This window comes from Dendrobates tinctorius, unplaced genomic scaffold, assembly GCF_039654945.1.
Source record: "Dendrobates tinctorius isolate UK_male_01 unplaced genomic scaffold, ASM3965494v1 ptg000010l, whole genome shotgun sequence".
Classification (NCBI taxonomy): Eukaryota; Metazoa; Chordata; class Amphibia; order Anura; family Dendrobatidae; genus Dendrobates; species Dendrobates tinctorius.
In genome coordinates this window covers 11,473,339-11,493,628 of record NW_027361678.1, presented here as the reverse complement: position 1 = coordinate 11,493,628, position 20,290 = coordinate 11,473,339, and the positions used below count along the sequence as shown (strand labels likewise).

General features: G+C 46.0%; 1 protein-coding gene across 1 annotated transcript in view; it reads right to left on the bottom strand.

Annotated features, from left to right (window-relative positions):
- The window catches only part of YLPM1 (YLP motif containing 1), a 94,700-nt gene that overhangs the window by 15,661 nt on the left and 58,749 nt on the right, over nucleotides 1-20,290 (bottom strand). The window contains exons 15-18 of the mRNA XM_073586890.1: nucleotides 3,131-3,214; nucleotides 2,832-2,915; nucleotides 2,386-2,466; nucleotides 320-371 (exon numbers count right to left, since the gene is read on the bottom strand). Coding sequence (XP_073442991.1) covers nucleotides 320-371; nucleotides 2,386-2,466; nucleotides 2,832-2,915; nucleotides 3,131-3,214 — 301 coding nt within the window. The remainder of the gene's footprint in view (nucleotides 1-319; nucleotides 372-2,385; nucleotides 2,467-2,831; nucleotides 2,916-3,130; nucleotides 3,215-20,290) is intronic.

Here is a 20,290-nt window from a genome sequence, read left to right as displayed (position 1 = left end):
CTGTGTTATTAGGGTCTTACACACCCGGTTCTGCGTTACTGTCCTTTATGTAAAAACTCACATCACGAGAAAGAAATGTTTCAATGAAAACCTTGGCCGTACATCACAAACTGAATTCTAGAGGAGAGATTTTCCAGCAACATTAACGACAAGAGTGTCGACGATAGCTGCAAGCAGTGACAGCACAGATGTGTAGGTGTAAAATGCTGCTTGCACAGCATCATGTAATGAGACTGCCATGTCTGTGACACACAAGCGACTCTACCGAGGAACCTATGGAGAGATCACCTGCACATCAGTGGTGCCACCATGCACTTACCCAGCTTGGCTTCCGAGGTGTCCATCTCCCATTTGCTTTTCGGAAGATATCCCTGTATTATGGGGAGAAATGTCAGAAAAGTTAAAGTGAAAAACAAATGCTGCAACTAAGCAATGGCCGCAAAAGAGCTGGAGTGGCGTCACTGGCACATGCTGGGGGCCATCAGCGGTGACGGACCCTTCACCACAGGTCACCTTTCATTATTACGATATTCCTTGTTTAACATGCAGATTATTATAGCAGTCTATAACAACCATACTCCTGAAGCATGCCACCTATGTATTGCAGGTTACTGTATAGTGAGGGATTAGTGGGGAGTGTGGGCAGCTGTGCTGCTCAGTCTCGCTGTGACCATGGCCGGCACCTTCTATCCTCGGCAGCCAGATCTTGGGAGAACTAGTGAGATCACGCTGTTCAAGGACAGAAAAGAAATGTCCTGTAGCCGCCAATCATGCAGGAGTCATCCTGACCAGACAGCTGGAAGCGACCAGATAGAAAGTCAGCAACTTGTACAGAGACGGTAGCACATTGCCCGTCCCGACAAATGGCACAAAGTTACACAGCTGCAACACGAACTGGCTGCCAGCCGCAGAGCATGGAGCTGTCAACCTGTGACAGCGACATCTACAGCGCCGCAGGGTCCGAGTGAAGCGCAGTCCCATGCGAACATCGCGGGGTGCTGACGAGAGATCAACATAGAAGACGTGATTGGTACTTAATCCCTCATCTCCAAAGGAACTAAAAATCAAAAAAAAAAAAAAAAAGTATAGAAAAACCTCATTCCTTTTAAAAAAAAAGCAAAAAAAATATTTAAAAACACTTTCAGCATCAGGTCTGTAAGGGTATGTGCACACGCTGCGGATTCTGCTGCGGGTCCACAGCGGTTTTGGCTCTGCAGGTCCGCAGCAGATTTTGCTGCGCTGTACAGTACCTTTATTTCCTATGTTAAAAAAAAAAAAACCGCTGTGCACATACTGTGGATTTTTCCGCGGTTTACAATCTGCAGCATGTCAATTCTTTTGTGCAGAACAGCTGCGGTTTCACACCTTCTCCATTATGAGGTGTAAAACCGCAGGCAAATCAGTCCTGCGGATTTATCTGCGGATTTTACTACAAAATCCGCAGATCCAAAAAACTCCGTGAGCACATACCCTAAACGTCCGATCTGCTACAAGGAACACACTCGTTTTGTTTTTTTGACCGCTGCAACAATAAAAAAACGCAATAAAACAGAATCAAAATGTTGTATCCCACCAACACGACATTTATAAGAGCGTCGGCCTGCATAAAACGAGCCCTCAGATGGGCCACGGATGAACATGTGAACAGTCATGCCTCTTGGAGACACGAGCACATTTATTTGCACAAATTTCTGGAGTTCTTTTTCCATCACTTGAATGAAAAAAAGCGAAAAGCAAGTTTGGTGTCGCAGTAATGGGTGACCTGTGGGTCACCAGGCCGCTCCCCCCGCCACACAAGGAGAAACACTGCAGAAATCAGGTCACTCTCTTTTCGATATTTCACAGCAATTGAAATTTTTTCCCATTATTGAATGGGAAAAATAATGGGGTCAGTGAAAACTAATATTCGCCTCGCAAAAATACATTCACACGGCCACGTGGACAGATAAAGAAAAGCAGAGAATAGCCCGGTCGGGAGGTGGTTAATTACGCTTAGAATTTTCTTTCACTACCAAAAAACTAAAAATGGTAGTAATTCCTGGTAAATTTACAGCTTTTCCACTGTCAGGAATGCCCCCCTGCCTGGGTCCAGCAATGATTCTTCACCGTTGCTCCCAATGTTGGCAATTGTCTGCAGCGGTAACGTCAAATCCATAACGCTGCCGCCAATCAATGAGCAAAGCGGCTCTTGCCCCAAGATTATTTATTGGGGAACCCACTGCTCAGAAGAACACCAGCACATGCACAGCGCCACTCCAGTCTGATGCTGAGGGACACAGTGGACTGCTGCACTCTGAAGGCCAAACTCTGGAAACGCCTTTAAGGAGGGGCCCAGACCTAGGATACTGGACCTTCCTACAGTAAGAGTAATGGCAGCCACCCTACCCGCTCGCTCTCCTCTTCCTCCAGCTCCTTCTTCACTTCTTGCTCTGGGTCCGCACTCGGCTCAGAATCCTCCATCTCAACCTGCAGAAAAGGAGACTTCAGTTCTGGTCATAAAGTAGCCAGGACATTCCCCCAAATCTGTAACCACCACAGCAGGACTCCCCCCCGCCCCCACCCCACATGTACCATTATTATAGGCCCCCTCAGAGAGAGAGTGCAGACACTGGCAGCACTATACATCAGGAGGTAGTGGAGGGATTATGGTTTAGGGCGTGGTATCACAGCTGTGTGGGGCTCCGAGGGCACCAGGTCCTGATGGATTGGGGTATGAGCTTTCTCAGAGTTCCCATCACAAAACTACTGCCTCCTAAGTGTGGACATAACCAGCCCCCGAAGCACAGACTCCCACTGGTCTACAGCCACATAACATGGCTATTCACACAAACCTCCTCAATGGCAGCATCCTGCAGCAGAGAACGGATGTCCAGGCGGATCATGTGACGTGGAGCGGCCTCCCAGTTATCCGCCATCTAAAAATGGAGGCAGGATGAGACAGGGGCATCGAAAGGAAACATTCAGCGCGTCAGGGCGGGATCAGGCGATGTACCCAGGGCGTCGGGGGAATCGGGAGATGCACCTGGACGTCGGATCGGGAGGGAGATGCACCCGGGGTGTGGGTGGGAATCGGGAGATGCACACAGGGTGTAGGGATGGCCCCTGCCACATCACATCATCAGGCGCTCACCTTGTTGAGGTCTTTCAGCTTGCGGCTGTGCACATTCCTCTTTGCACAAGTCTGAGTATCAGCGGTGATTTCAGCCAAGTAAACCTGTAAGAGACGATCACAGAGAGGTCAGTGCCTGTGTGGGGGTGATGTACAGGACCCTCAGTGTCAGCTCCAGCTGTAACAGACCTGATCAAAGCGCTTAACCCTTTCGCGCCAGAGCGTGTTTTTGCCTTCGTGACCGGGCCAATTTTTTCAATTCTGACCAGGGTCACTTTATGAGGTCATAACTCTAGAATGCTTCAACGGATCCTGGTGATTCTGACATTGTTTTCCCATGACATATTGTACTTCATGATAGGGGTAACATTTCTTTGATAGGACACGTTTGTTACAAAAAAAAAAAAAAAAAAAAAAAATTTGCCGAAAACGTTGAAAATTTCTCAATTTTCAAAATTTTTTTTTTTATGCCCTTAAATCAGAGTGTGATGTCACACAAAATAGTTACCGTATATACTTGTTTATAAGTCGACCCCCCTAATTTTGCCCCCAAAAAACTGGGAAAACTTATTGACTCGCGTATAAGCCTAGGGTGGAAAATGCAGCAGCTACTGCTAAATTTCAAAAATAAAAATAGATACCAATAAGAGTAAAATTGAGACATCAGTAGGTTAAATGTTTTTGAATATCCATATTGAATCAGGAGCCCCATATAATGCTCCATACAGTTCATGATGGCCCCATAAGATGCTCCATACAAAATATACCCCATATAATGCTGCACAAAGGTTAATAATGGCCCCATAAGATGCTCCATACAAAATATGCCCCATATAATGCTCCATAAAGGTTATGGCCCCATAAAATGCTCCATAGATTATGCCCCCATATGCTGCCCCATAAAATGCTCCATAGATTATGCCCCCATATGCTGCCCCATATGCTGCTCCATAGACTATGCCCCTCATATGCTGCCCCATAGACTATGCCCCTCATATGCTGCCCCATAGACTATGCCCCTCATATGCTGCCCCATAGACTATGCCCCTCATATGCTGCCCCATAGACTATGCCCCTCATATGCTGCCCCATAGACTATGCCCCTCATATGCTGCCCCATAGACTATGCCCCTCATATGCTGCCCCATAGACTATGCCCCTCATATGCTGCCCCATAGACTATGCCCCTCATATGCTGCCCCATAGACTATGCCCCTCATATGCTGCCCCATAGACTATGCCCCTCATATGCTGCCCCATAGACTATGCCCCTCATATGCTGCCCCATAGACTATGCCCCTCATATGCTGCCCCATAGACTATGCCCCTCATATGCTGCCCCATAGACTATGCCCCTCATATGCTGCCCCATAGACTATGCCCCTCATATGCTGCCCCATAGACTATGCCCCTCATATGCTGCCCCATAGACTATGCCCCTCATATGCTGCCCCATAGACTATGCCCCTCATATGCTGCCCCATAGACTATGCCCCTCATATGCTGCCCCATAGACTATGCCCCTCATATGCTGCCCCATAGACTATGCCCCCCATATGCTGCCCCATAGACTATGCCCCCCATATGCTGCCCCATAGACTATGCCCCCCATATGCTGCCCCATAGACTATGCCCCCCATATGCTGCCCCATAGACTATGCCCCCCATATGCTGCCCCATAGACTATGCCCCCCATATGCTGCCCCATAGACTATGCCCCCCATATGCTGCCCCATAGAATATGCCCCCCATATGCTGCCCCATAGAATATGCCCCCCATATGCTGCCCCATAGAATATGCCCCCCATATGCTGCCCCATAGAATATGCCCCCCATATGCTGCCCCATAGAATATGCCCCCCATATGCTGCCCCATAGAATATGCCCCCCATATGCTGCCCCATAGAATATGCCCCCCATATGCTGCCCCATAGAATATGCCCCCCATATGCTGCCCCATAGAATATGCCCCCCATATGCTGCCCCATAGAATATGCCCCCCATATGCTGCCCCATAGAATATGCCCCCCATATGCTGCCCCATAGAATATGCCCCCCATATGCTGCCCCATAGAATATGCCCCCCATATGCTGCCCCATAGAATATGCCCCCCATATGCTGCCCCATAGAATATGCCCCCCATATGCTGCCCCATAGAATATGCCCCCCATATGCTGCCCCATAGAATATGCCCCCCATATGCTGCCCCATAGAATATGCCCCCCATATGCTGCCCCATAGAATATGCCCCCCATATGCTGCCCCATAGAATATGCCCCCCATATGCTGCCCCATAGAATATGCCCCCATATGCTGCCCCATAGAATATGCCCCCATATGCTGCCCCATAGAATATGCCCCCATATGCTGCCCCATAGAATATGCCCCCATATGCTGCCCCATAGAATATGCCCCCATATGCTGCCCCATAGAATATGCCCCCATATGCTGCCCCATAGAATATGCCCCCATATGCTGCCCCATAGAATATGCCCCCATATGCTGCCCCATAGAATATGCCCCCATATGCTGCCCCATAGAATATGCCCCCATATGCTGCCCCATAGAATATGCCCCCATATGCTGCCCCATAGAATATGCCCCCATATGCTGCCCCATAGAATATGCCCCCATATGCTGCCCCATAGAATATGCCCCCATATGCTGCCCCATAGAATATGCCCCCATATGCTGCCCCATAGAATATGCCCCCATATGCTGCCCCATAGAATATGCCCCCATATGCTGCCCCATAGAATATGCCCCCATATGCTGCCCCATAGAATATGCCCCCATATGCTGCCCCATAGAATATGCCCCCATATGCTGCCCCATAGAATATGCCCCCATATGCTGCCCCATAGAATATGCCCCCATATGCTGCCCCATAGAATATGCCCCCATATGCTGCCCCATAGAATATGCCCCCATATGCTGCCCCATAGAATATGCCCCCATATGCTGCCCCATAGAATATGCCCCCATATGCTGCCCCATAGAATATGCCCCCATATGCTGCCCCATAGAATATGCCCCCATATGCTGCCCCATAGAATATGCCCCCATATGCTGCCCCATAGAATATGCCCCCATATGCTGCCCCATAGAATATGCCCCCATATGCTGCCCCATAGAATATGCCCCCATATGCTGCCCCATAGAATATGCCCCCATATGCTGCCCCATAGAATATGCCCCCATATGCTGCCCCATAGAATATGCCCCCATATGCTGCCCCATAGAATATGCCCCCATATGCTGCCCCATAGAATATGCCCCCATATGCTGCCCCATAGAATATGCCCCCATATGCTGCCCCATAGAATATGCCCCCATATGCTGCCCCATAGAATATGCCCCCATATGCTGCCCCATAGAATATGCCCCCATATGCTGCCCCATAGAATATGCCCCCATATGCTGCCCCATAGAATATGCCCCCATATGCTGCCCCATAGAATATGCCCCCATATGCTGCCCCATAGAATATGCCCCCATATGCTGCCCCATAGAATATGCCCCCATATGCTGCTCCATAGAATATGCCCCCATATGCTGCTCCATAGAATATGCCCCCATATGCTGCTCCATAGAATATGCCCCCATATGCTGCTCCATAGAATATGCCCCCATATGCTGCTCCATAGAATATGCCCCCATATGCTGCTCCATAGAATATGCCCCCATATGCTGCTCCATAGAATATGCCCCCATATGCTGCTCCATAGAATATGCCCCCATATGCTGCTCCATAGAATATGCCCCCATATGCTGCTCCATAGAATATGCCCCCATATGCTGCTCCATAGAATATGCCCCCATATGCTGCTCCATAGAATATGCCCCCATATGCTGCTCCATAGAATATGCCCCCATATGCTGCTCCATAGAATATGCCCCCATATGCTGCTCCATAGAATATGCCCCCATATGCTGCTCCATAGAATATGCCCCCATATGCTGCTCCATAGAATATGCCCCCATATGCTGCTCCATAGAATATGCCCCCATATGCTGCTCCATAGAATATGCCCCCATATGCTGCTCCATAGAATATGCCCCCATATGCTGCTCCATAGAATATGCCCCCATATGCTGCTCCATAGAATATGCCCCCATATGCTGCTCCATAGAATATGCCCCCATATGCTGCTCCATAGAATATGCCCCCATATGCTGCTCCATAGAATATGCCCCCATATGCTGCTCCATAGAATATGCCCCCATATGCTGCTCCATAGAATATGCCCCCATATGCTGCTCCATAGAATATGCCCCCATATGCTGCTCCATAGAATATGCCCCCATATGCTGCTCCATAGAATATGCCCCCATATGCTGCTCCATAGAATATGCCCCCATATGCTGCTCCATAGAATATGCCCCCATATGCTGCTCCATAGAATATGCCCCCATATGCTGCTCCATAGAATATGCCCCCATATGCTGCTCCATAGAATATGCCCCCATATGCTGCTCCATAGAATATGCCCCCATATGCTGCTCCATAGAATATGCCCCCATATGCTGCTCCATAGAATATGCCCCCATATGCTGCTCCATAGAATATGCCCCCATATGCTGCTCCATAGAATATGCCCCCATATGCTGCTCCATAGAATATGCCCCCATATGCTGCTCCATAGAATATGCCCCCATATGCTGCTCCATAGAATATGCCCCCATATGCTGCTCCATAGAATATGCCCCCATATGCTGCTCCATAGAATATGCCCCCATATGCTGCTCCATAGAATATGCCCCCATATGCTGCTCCATAGAATATGCCCCCATATGCTGCTCCATAGAATATGCCCCCATATGCTGCTCCATAGAATATGCCCCCATATGCTGCTCCATAGAATATGCCCCCATATGCTGCTCCATAGAATATGCCCCCATATGCTGCTCCATAGAATATGCCCCCATATGCTGCTCCATAGAATATGCCCCCATATGCTGCTCCATAGAATATGCCCCCATATGCTGCTCCATAGAATATGCCCCCATATGCTGCTCCATAGAATATGCCCCCATATGCTGCTCCATAGAATATGCCCCCATATGCTGCTCCATAGAATATGCCCCCATATGCTGCTCCATAGAATATGCCCCCATATGCTGCTCCATAGAATATGCCCCCATATGCTGCTCCATAGAATATGCCCCCATATGCTGCTCCATAGAATATGCCCCCATATGCTGCTCCATAGAATATGCCCCCATATGCTGCTCCATAGAATATGCCCCCATATGCTGCTCCATAGAATATGCCCCCATATGCTGCTCCATAGAATATGCCCCCATATGCTGCTCCATAGAATATGCCCCCATATGCTGCTCCATAGAATATGCCCCCATATGCTGCTCCATAGAATATGCCCCCATATGCTGCTCCATAGAATATGCCCCCATATGCTGCTCCATAGAATATGCCCCCATATGCTGCTCCATAGAATATGCCCCCATATGCTGCTCCATAGAATATGCCCCCATATGCTGCTCCATAGAATATGCCCCCATATGCTGCTCCATAGAATATGCCCCCATATGCTGCTCCATAGAATATGCCCCCATATGCTGCTCCATAGAATATGCCCCCATATGCTGCTCCATAGAATATGCCCCCATATGCTGCTCCATAGAATATGCCCCCATATGCTGCTCCATAGAATATGCCCCCATATGCTGCTCCATAGAATATGCCCCCATATGCTGCTCCATAGAATATGCCCCCATATGCTGCTCCATAGAATATGCCCCCATATGCTGCTCCATAGAATATGCCCCCATATGCTGCTCCATAGAATATGCCCCCATATGCTGCTCCATAGAATATGCCCCCATATGCTGCTCCATAGAATATGCCCCCATATGCTGCTCCATAGAATATGCCCCCATATGCTGCTCCATAGAATATGCCCCCATATGCTGCTCCATAGAATATGCCCCCATATGCTGCTCCATAGAATATGCCCCCATATGCTGCTCCATAGAATATGCCCCCATATGCTGCTCCATAGAATATGCCCCCATATGCTGCTCCATAGAATATGCCCCCATATGCTGCTCCATAGAATATGCCCCCATATGCTGCTCCATAGAATATGCCCCCATATGCTGCTCCATAGAATATGCCCCCATATGCTGCTCCATAGAATATGCCCCCATATGCTGCTCCATAGAATATGCCCCCATATGCTGCTCCATAGAATATGCCCCCATATGCTGCTCCATAGAATATGCCCCCATATGCTGCTCCATAGAATATGCCCCCATATGCTGCTCCATAGAATATGCCCCCATATGCTGCTCCATAGAATATGCCCCCATATGCTGCTCCATAGAATATGCCCCCATATGCTGCTCCATAGAATATGCCCCCATATGCTGCTCCATAGAATATGCCCCCATATTCTGCTCCATAGAATATGCCCCCATATTCTGCTCCATAGAATATGCCCCCATATTCTGCTCCATAGAATATGCCCCCATATTCTGCTCCATAGAATATGCCCCCATATTCTGCTCCATAGAATATGCCCCCATATTCTGCTCCATAGAATATGCCCCCATATTCTGCTCCATAGAATATGCCCCCATATTCTGCTCCATAGAATATGCCCCCATATTCTGCTCCATAGAATATGCCCCCATATTCTGCTCCATAGAATATGCCCCCATATTCTGCTCCATAGAATATGCCCCCATATTCTGCTCCATAGAATATGCCCCCATATTCTGCTCCATAGAATATGCCCCCATATTCTGCTCCATAGCATATGCCCCCATATTCTGCTCCATAGCATATGCCCCCATATTCTGCTCCATAGCATATGCCCCCATATTCTGCTCCATAGCATATGCCCCCATATTCTGCTCCATAGCATATGCCCCCATATTCTGCTCCATAGCATATGCCCCCATATTCTGCTCCATAGCATATGCCCCCATATTCTGCACCATAGCATATGCCCCCATATTCTGCACCATAGCATATGCCCCCATATTCTGCTCCATAGCATATGCCCCCATATTCTGCTCCATAGCATATGCCCCCATATTCTGCTCCATAGCATATGCCCCCATATTCTGCTCCATAGCATATGCCCCCATATTCTGCTCCATAGCATATGCCCCCATATTCTGCTCCATAGCATATGCCCCCATATTCTGCTCCATAGCATATGCCCCCATATTCTGCTCCATAGCATATGCCCCCATATTCTGCTCCATAGCATATGCCCCCATATTCTGCTCCATAGCATATGCCCCCATATTCTGCTCCATAGCATATGCCCCCATATTCTGCTCCATAGCATATGCCCCCATATTCTGCTCCATAGCATATGCCCCCATATTCTGCTCCATAGCATATGCCCCCATATTCTGCTCCATAGCATATGCCCCCATATTCTGCTCCATAGCATATGCCCCCATATTCTGCTCCATAGCATATGCCCCCATATTCTGCTCCATAGCATATGCCCCCATATTCTGCTCCATAGCATATGCCCCCATATTCTGCTCCATAGCATATGCCCCCATATTCTGCTCCATAGCATATGCCCCCATATTCTGCCCCCATATTCTGCCCCATAGCATATGCCCCCATATTGAATATGCCCCCATATTCTGCCCCATATAGAATATGCCCCCATATTCTGCCCCATAGAATATGCCCCCATATTCTGCCCCATAGAATATGCCCCCATATTCTGCCCCATATAGAATATGCCCTCATATGCTGCCCCATATAGAATATGCCCTCATATTCTGCCCCATATAGAATATGCCCCATATAGAATATGCCCTCATATGCTGCCCCATATAGAATATGCCCTCATATGCTGCCCCATATAGAATATGCCCTCATATGCTGCCCCATATAGTATATGCCCTCATATGCTGCCCCATATAGTATATGCCCTCATATGCTGCCCCATATAGTATATGCCCTCATATGCTGCCCCATATAGTATATGCCCTCATATGCTGCCCCATATAGTATATGCCCTCATATGCTGCCCCATATAGTATATGCCCTCATATGCTGCCCCATATAGTATATGCCCTCATATGCTGCCCCATATAGTATATGCCCTCATATGCTGCCCCATATAGTAATATGCCCTCATATGCTGCCCCATATAGTAATATGCCCTCATATGCTGCCCCATATAGAATATGCCCCCATATGCTGCCCCATATAGAATATGCGCCCATATGCTGCTCCATATAGAATATGCCCCCATATGCTGCCCCATACCATAGAATATGCCCCCATATGCTGCTCCATAGACTATACCCCCATCTGATGTCCCCATAAGATGCTCCATATATTATGCTCCCATATATTATGCCCCATATGCTGCTCCTTAGAATATGCCCCCATATGTTGCCCCCATAAGATGCTCCATATATTATGCTCCCATATAATATGCCCCCATAAGATGCTCCATATAATATGCCCCCATATGTTGCCCCATAAGATGCTCCATATATTATGCCCCCATATGCTGCTCCATAGAATATGCCCCCATATGCTGCTCCTTAGACTATGCCCCCATAAGATGCTCCACATATTATGCTCCCATATAATATGCCCCCATAAGATGCTCCATATAATATGACCCCATATGCTGCTCCTTAGACTATGCCCCCATTAAGATGCTCCATATATTATGCTCCCATATAATATGCCCCCATAAGATGCTCCTTAGACTATGCCCCCATATGTTGCCCCCATATGCTGCTCCATAGAATATGCCCCCATATGCTGCTCCATAGAATATGCCCCCATATGCTGCTACACAGAATATGCCCCCATATGCTGCAAAAAAAAAAAAAAAAAAAAAAAAAAGACATACTCACCACACCGCTCGCTCAGGACCCGCCACCTGAGATATTCACCTGTCCATTGCTGCTCATCGCTGTCTGACGCTTCCTGTGTCAGTGACTGTTCAGCCAGCAGAGGGCACGGCGCGCACTAACCACGTCATTGGTCCCTCTGCGGACTAAACGTCACTGACACAGGAAGCGGCAGACAACTGTGAGCAGCGTTGGACCCGGGACAGGTGAATATTGGAAATACTTACCCCCTCCTGGCGCGGTCTCTGCAGCCCCGCTTCTCCCTTCCTTCCTTCAGCGGTGACGTGGTACCGCTCATTAATCTCAGGGAGGAAGGGAGACCGTGGAGAAGTGGGGGGGCAGTATGATCTCTGACACCCCCGCTCCCCCTCCGACCCCCAGGTATATGCCTCATGTATAAGCCGAGAGGGGGACTTTCAGCCCAAACAAAATGGGCTGAAAATCTCGGCTTATACATGAGTGTATACTGTAATGAATAACATTTCCCACATGCCTACTTTACAACAGCACAATTTTGGAAACAGATTTTTTGTTAGGAAGTTATAAGGATTAAAAGTTGCCCAGCGATTTCTCATTTTTAGAACAAGATTTACAAAACCATTTTTTTTAGGGACCACATGACATTTGAAGTGAGCTTAGGGGGTCAATATGACAGAAAATACCCAAAAGTGACAATTCTAAACTGCACCCCTCAAGGTACTCAAAACCACATTTAAGAAGTTTATTAACCATTCAGGTGCTTCACATGAATTAATGGAATGTGGAAGGAAAAAATAAACATTTACTTTTCTTTCACAAAAATTTTCCTTTAGACCTAATTTTTTTTTGCTTTCGCAAGGGTAACAGGAGAAAACGGACTATACATTTTGTTTTGCAATTTCTCCTGAGCATGCCAATATCCCATATGTGGGAGAATACTACTGTTTGGGCGCACGGCAGGGCTTGAAAGGGAAGGAGAGCCATTTGACTTTTGGAATGCAAAACTGGCTGGAATCGATAGAGGACGCCATGTTGCGTTTGGAGAGCCCCTGACGTGCCTAAACAGTGGAAACCCCCAACAAGTGACCCCATTTTGGAAACTAGACCCCTTAGGGAAATTATCTAGATGTGTATAAAGCACCTTGAACCAACAGGTGCTTCACAGAAGTTTATAACGTAGAGCCGTGAAAATAAAAAAAAAAACATTTTTCATAAATAAATAGTTTTAGCTCCACATTTCACATTTAAATAATGGTAACAGGAGAAATTGCTCCATACAATTTGTTGAGCAATCTCTCCTGAGCACGCCGATACACCATATGTGGAAGAATACTACTGTTTGGGTGCACAGCAGGGCTTGAAAGGGAGGGAGCGCCATTTGACTTTTGGAATGCAAAATTGGCTGGAATCGATAGCGGATGTTATGTTGCATTTAGAGAGCCCCTGATGTGCCTAAACAGTGGAAACCCCTAACAAGTGACACCATTTTGGAAACTAGACCCCTCAAGGAAATTATCTAGACATCGAGCGAACACCTTGAGCCTCCAGGGACTGGAAAGAATTTTATAATATTGAGCCGTCAAAATAAAAAATTTTTTTACCACAAAAATGCTATTTTAGCCCCCACTTTATTTTCATAAGGGTAGCAAGAAAAAAAATGGAACCCAAAATTTGTTGTGGAATTTCTCCTGAGTATGCCAATACCCAGTATGTGGTGGAAAACTACTGTCTGGCAGGCCATGAAAGAGAAGGAGAGCCATATTACAGTGCAGGTTTTGCTGCATTGGTTTGAGGGGGCCATGTCACATTGGCAGAGCCCCTTAGGTGCCAGAACAGCAGAAACCCCCGTAGGTGATTCCATTTCACAAACTACACCTCTGAGTGAGTTCATCGTGGGGTGCAGTGATCATATTGACACCACAAATGATACCGCTGGGCAGTGAAGAAAAAATAATTACATTTTTACCACAAAAAAAATAGTTTTAGCCCGAGATTTTACATTTTCACACTGGGAAATGGGTAAAAATGGTGCCAAAATGTGTTACACAATTTCTTCTGAACTTAGCAACACCCCATATGTGGCTGTAAGTACTGCTTAGCCATACAGCAAGACTCTGGAGGGACGGAGTGCTATTTGACTCGGAGAACAAATTAGTTTCCAGACTATATAAAGAGCCCCTAAATGCCAGAAAAGCAGAATCCCCCTCAAGTGACCCCAGTTTGGAAATTACACCCCTTTAGGAACTTATTTACAAGTGTAGTGATGATTTTGACTCCATAAATGTTTTTCAGAAACAAGCAGCAGTGGATGTTGCAGAGTGAAAAATGCAAACTGCCGTTGTAGTGACCAGTACGTTGCAGTCACCAGTACGTTATGCCCAGCCCGTGCTTCTGGATACATGCACCCATAAATTAGGCGGGCTCTCATCACTACAGAAATGCCAAACGTGGATGATATACGTGGTTTAGGTACACTGTAGGGCTTAGAAGGGAGGGGGGCATTTGAATTTGGGAGGGCAGAATTTCTTTTGGAAGGTGAGAAGCAATTTCGCTTTTCCAGAGCCTTTGTGCTACGAGTAACGTGGAATCCCCCTATATTTCCATTAACAGATGATGGACCTGAGTGAGGACTTGCTTTTTTTTGTGAAATGAGCTGAAGCCTTTATTGGGAACATTTTACATAATGTTTGGGATCACATTTATCCGGCGCTCTACGCTGAGCACTTTGGGGTTTCTATCTAAATCTCTGAGTCACGTGATAGATGAAACTCCCGATCCATTCACTATAATGAGGCAGCAGAGTTACTCTGGACTCCGTCTGGCCTCTGTTCAGCTGTGCACAATACTGGCTGACTGTGCCTTTTGTATGACTAGATCACAGATCTTATGGCATCAACAGTGTCTAAATCGGCCTCATTATAGGTAATCTTTCTCCGGGGGTTCCGTCTGAATCACCCATTTCAGAGATTTACACAAAGCCTGGTGTAAGCGCTCTGCGCAGAGAGCAGGATAAATGTGCGCCGATCCTTACTGTGATCTGTGGGAGGCAGAATTAAAAAACAGATACCATGTGTAGATTTAGTTTTATTTATTTTTTACACCGTTCCTCGTACGGTATAAGTGATTAGGTGACTTTATTCTTTGAGTCGGTGAGATTACAGTGATACCAGATTTATACCGGGTTTTTAGGTTTGGCTGCTGTCACACTAAATGACGCTTTTTATTGCAAAAACAAGTTTTTGCATCACTATATTTTGAGAGCAATAATTTTTCCATATTTCGTCAGACAGTCATGTGAAGGCTTGTTTTTTGCGGGACGAGCTGACGTTTTTATTGGTACCATTTTCAGGCACATGAAATTTTAGATCGCTTTCTATTCCGACTTTTGGGAGACAGAATGATCAAACACCAGGAATATTTATTTTTTTTAATGACGTTCTGTCTGTTGTAAAATTAATAAGGCAGCTTTATTCTTCGGGTCAGTACGATTACAGTGATACCACATTTATATTTTTTTTTACAATTTGCCGCTTTTTCACAAAAACTATTTTATAGAAAAACTAACTTTTTGCATCGCTTTATTCTGAAAGCTCTAACTTATTTATTTTTCTGCTGTTGGAGCTCTATGGCGGCTTGTTTTTTGCGGGACAAGATGAAGTTTTCATCGATACCATTTTTATTTTATTTTGAGACTTTTTGTTTGCGTAGTGTTCTACATCGTGTGGCGACATGATGAAAAAAAAAGTTTTTCCTCTTTCTTTTTACGAGTGTGACCGTTTTATAGGTTGGCTCGTTCAGGACGCGGCGGTACCAAATGTGTACTTTTTTTGTTTTTAAAAATATATATGTATTTATTGGTTTAACCCCTTTCTGACATCTGACATACTATCCCGTCCACGGGGATGGTACCCGGGGCCCTATGACCAGGGACGGGATAGTACGTCATCGCGATCAGCAGCGCTCCGGGGGGGGGGGGGGTCGCCGCTGATCGCTGATTATCACAGCTGACACCCGGCACTATGTGTCAGGGGCGGTCACGGACAGCCCCCGGCACACTGCGGTCAAACATGATCGCAGTGTACCGGGAGTTTAGAGAAGCATCGGCTCCCTCTGTGCTTCCCTGAGACCCCCAGCGCAGCGCGATGTGCTGCTCTGGGGGCCTCCTTCCCTGCAGAAAGGCCGCGGGGGCCTGCAGGGAGGCGGCTTCCTCAGTGCCTGCAGAGAGCAGGCACGAGGAAGCCTGCTGCAGCGCCTGTCAGATCGCTGATCTGACAGAGCTGTGTGACGTGTCAGATCAGCGATCTGACACATGACAGTGATGTTCACCCTGGGACAATGTAATATAGTAAAAAAAAAAAAGAAAAAATAATTTAGGGGAAAAAAAAACAACAAAAAAAAACAATACAAGTACACATTTAGTATCGACCCGCCCTATACAACTGTCCCATTAGTTAACCCCTTTAGCGAACCCCTTAAAAAATAAAAGCAAAAAACAATGCTTTATTATCATACTGCCGAACAAAAAGTGCAATAACGCGTGATCAAAAAGACGGATATAAATAACCATGGTACCGCTGAAAACGTCATCTTGTCCCACAAAAAACGAGCCGCTATACAGCCTCATCAGTGAAAAAATACATTTATAGCTTGCAGAATAAAGCAATGCAAAAATAATTTTTTATATAAAATTGTTTTCATTGCATAAAAGTGCCAAAACAAAAAAACAACATAAATGAGGTATCGCTGTAATCGTACTGACCTGAAGAATAAAACCGCTTTATCAATTTTACCACACGCGGAACGGTGTAAACGCATCCCCCAAAAGAAATTCATGAAATGCTTGTTTTTGTTCATTCTGCGTCCCAAAAATCAGAACAACAAGCGATCAAAAATGTCACGTGCCCGAAAATGGTACCAATAAAAACGTCAACTCGGTCCGCAAAAAGTAAGACCTCACATGACTCGGTGGGTCAAAATATGGAAAAGCTATAGCTCTCACAATGTTTTGATGCAAAAACTATTTTTACAATATAAAGAGTCTTTTAGCGTGTGACAGCTGCCAAACATAAAAACCCGACAAACAGTAAATCAAACCCCCCGTTATCACCCCCTAAGGCCTCTTTCACACATCAGTTTTTCGCCGTCAGGCGCGATCCGGCTTTTTTTTGTAAAACCGGATCCGGCAAAATGCAATGCCGGATCCAGTTTTTCCCCATTGACTTGCATTAGCGCCGGATGGCATTGCATTTCATCCGTTTTTTGCCGGATCCGGCTACTTGTCTCATTCCAGCTTCTGGAAAAAACGGCTACTGTAACGTTTTTTGTATCCGGCGAAAAAGCCGGAAGCGCCGGATCCGACGCTTCCGGCTTTTTGCCATAATGAAAGTCTATGGGCGCCGGATCCAGAAAAAGACGGATCCAGCTACCGGATCCGTTTTTTTAAGTCTGCGCATGCTCAGATCCAATTGGCCAGCCCCCAGGAAACAGATAACCTGCTAGACGGATCCGGAATAAAAACGGATCCGTTTCTACAGTTCTCCAAAATTTATGCCGTATCCGTTTTTTCTAAAAATAGCCGGATCCTGCCTGACGGCAAAAAACTGATGTGTGAAAGTAGCCTTAGTTAGGGAAAAATAACAAAATAAAGAAAATATATATATTTCCATTTTCCCATTAGGGCTAGGGTCAGGGTTGGAGACAGAATTGGGGGGTTTCCACTGTTTAGGCACATAAGGTGCTCTCCAAATGCAAAATGGCGTCTGATCTCAATTCCAGCCAATTTTGCGTTGAAAAAGTCAAATGGTGCTCCTTCCCTTCCAAGCTCTGCCATGCGCCCAAACAGTGGTTTACCCCCACATACAGGGTATCAGCCTACTCAGGACAAATTTCAAAACAACTTTTGGGGTCCAGTTTCTCCTGTTACCCTTAGGAAAATAAATTGTGGGCAAAAATATTTTTGTGGAAAAAAAAAAATATGATTTTTTTATTTTCATGCCCGGGCATTATAAACTTCTGTGAAGCCCTTGGGGGTTCAAAGTTCTCACCACATATCTAGATAAGTTCCTTGGGGGGTCTAGTTTCCAAAATGGTGTCATTTATGGGGGGTTTCCACTGTTTTGGCACATCAGGGGCTTTCCAAACGCGATATGGCATACGATCTAAATTCCAGCCAAAAAAGTCAAATGGTGCTGCTTCCTTTCAGAGCTCTGCCATGCACCCAAATAGTCGTTTACCCCCACATATGGGGTATCAGCGTACTCAGGAGAAATTGCACGATAACTTTTGGGGTCCTGTTGCCCTTGGGAAAATAAAAATTGGGGGTGAAAAGATCATTTTTGTAGAAAAAATATGATGATTTTTTAATTGTACGGCTGTATGTTATAAACTTCTGTGACGCCCTTGGGGGCTCAAAGTTCTCACCACATATGTAGATAAGTTCCTTGGGGGGGTCTAGTTTCCAAAATGGGGTCACTTGTGGGGGGTTTCCACTGTTTAGGCACATCAGGCGCTCTCCAAACGCGACATGGCATCATATCTGAATTCCAGCCAATTTTGCATTGAAAAAGTCAAACGGCACTCCTTCCCTTCTGAGCTCTGCCATGCGCCGAAACTGTGGTTCCCCCCACATATCAGGTATCAGCGTACTCAGGATAAATTGCACAATAACTTTTGCAGTCCAATTTCTCCTGTTACCCTTGGTAAAATAAAAAAAAATGGACCTGAAGTAATTTTTTTGTGAAAAAAAGTTAAATGTTCATTTTTATTTTTTTTTTAAACATTCAAAAATATTCCTGTGAAGCACCTGAAGGGTTAATAAACTTCTTGAATGTGGTTTTGAGCACCTTGAGGGGTGCAGTTTTTAGAATATTGTCACTTTTGGGTATTTTCTATCATGTAGACCTCGCAAAGTGACTTCAAATGTGATGTGGTCCGTAAAAATAAAATGGTGTTGCAAAAAATGAGAAATCGCTGGGCAACTTTTAACCTTTATAACTTCCTAACAAAAAAAAATTTTGGTTCCAAAATTGTGCTTATGTAAAGTAAACATATGGGAAATGTTATTTATTAAGTTTTTTTGTGTGCCATATCTCTGTGATTTAACCCCTTACCTACAATTGACGTAATATTCCGTCCATGTGACCATGGACCTAATTACCATGGACGGAATATTACGTCACCATGATCAGCGGCGCCCACGTGGTGAGCGCCGCTGATCGCGGCCGGGTCTCAGCTAATTATCATAGCTGACACCCGGCACAATGTGTCAGGGGCGGTCACGGACCGCCCCCGACACGTTAACCCCTTGCACACCACGATCAAACGCGATCGCGGTGTACCGGGGGGTTAAAGGGAAGCATCGGCAGGGAGGGGGCTCCCTCCGTGCTTCCCTGAGCCCCCCACGGCAGCGCAATGTGCAGCGCTGCTGCGGGGGGCTCCTTTCCTCCAGGCCCCCGAATCCAAGATGGCGACGGGGGCCTTCGGGGGCCTGAGGAAGCTGGCTTCCTCAGTGCCTGCAAAGCGCAGGCATGAGGAAGTCTGCAGCAGTGCCTGTGACAGATCGCTGATCTGTCACAGTGATCTGTGATGTGACAGATCAGCGATCTGTCACAGGACAGTGATGTCCCACCTGGGACAAGGTAATAAAGTAAAAAAAAAAAAAAAAAAAAAAAATATTCCCCAATAAATCCATTTTTTCAAAATAAAAAAAAACAAAAACAATAAAAGTACACATATTTGGTATCGCCGCGTCCGTAATGACCTGCCCTATAAAACTGTCCCATTAGTTAACCCCTTTAGCGAACCCCTTAAAAAATAAAAATAAAAAACGAAGCAAAAAATAATGATTTATTATCATACCACCGAACAAAAAGTGCAATAACGCGCGATCAAAAAGACACATATAAATATCCATGGTACCGCTGAAAACGTCATCTTGTCCCGCAAAAAACGAGCCACCATACAGCATCATCCGCAAAAAAATAAAAAAGTTATAGCTCGCAGAATAAAGCGATACAAAAATAATTATTTTTTATATAAAATAGTTTTCATTGCATAAAACCAACAAAACATAAAAAAACGACCTAAATGAGGTATAGCTGTAACCGTACTGACCCGAAGAATAAAACCGCTTTATCAATTTTACCGCACGTGGAACGGTGTAAACGCACCCCCCCAAAAGAAATTCATGAAATGCTGTTTTTTGTTCATTCTGCGTCCCAAAAATCGGAATAAAAAGCGATCAAAAAATGTCACGTGCCCGAAAATGGTACCAATAAAAACGTCAATTCGTCCCACAAAAAATAAGACCTGACATGACTCGGTGGGTCAAA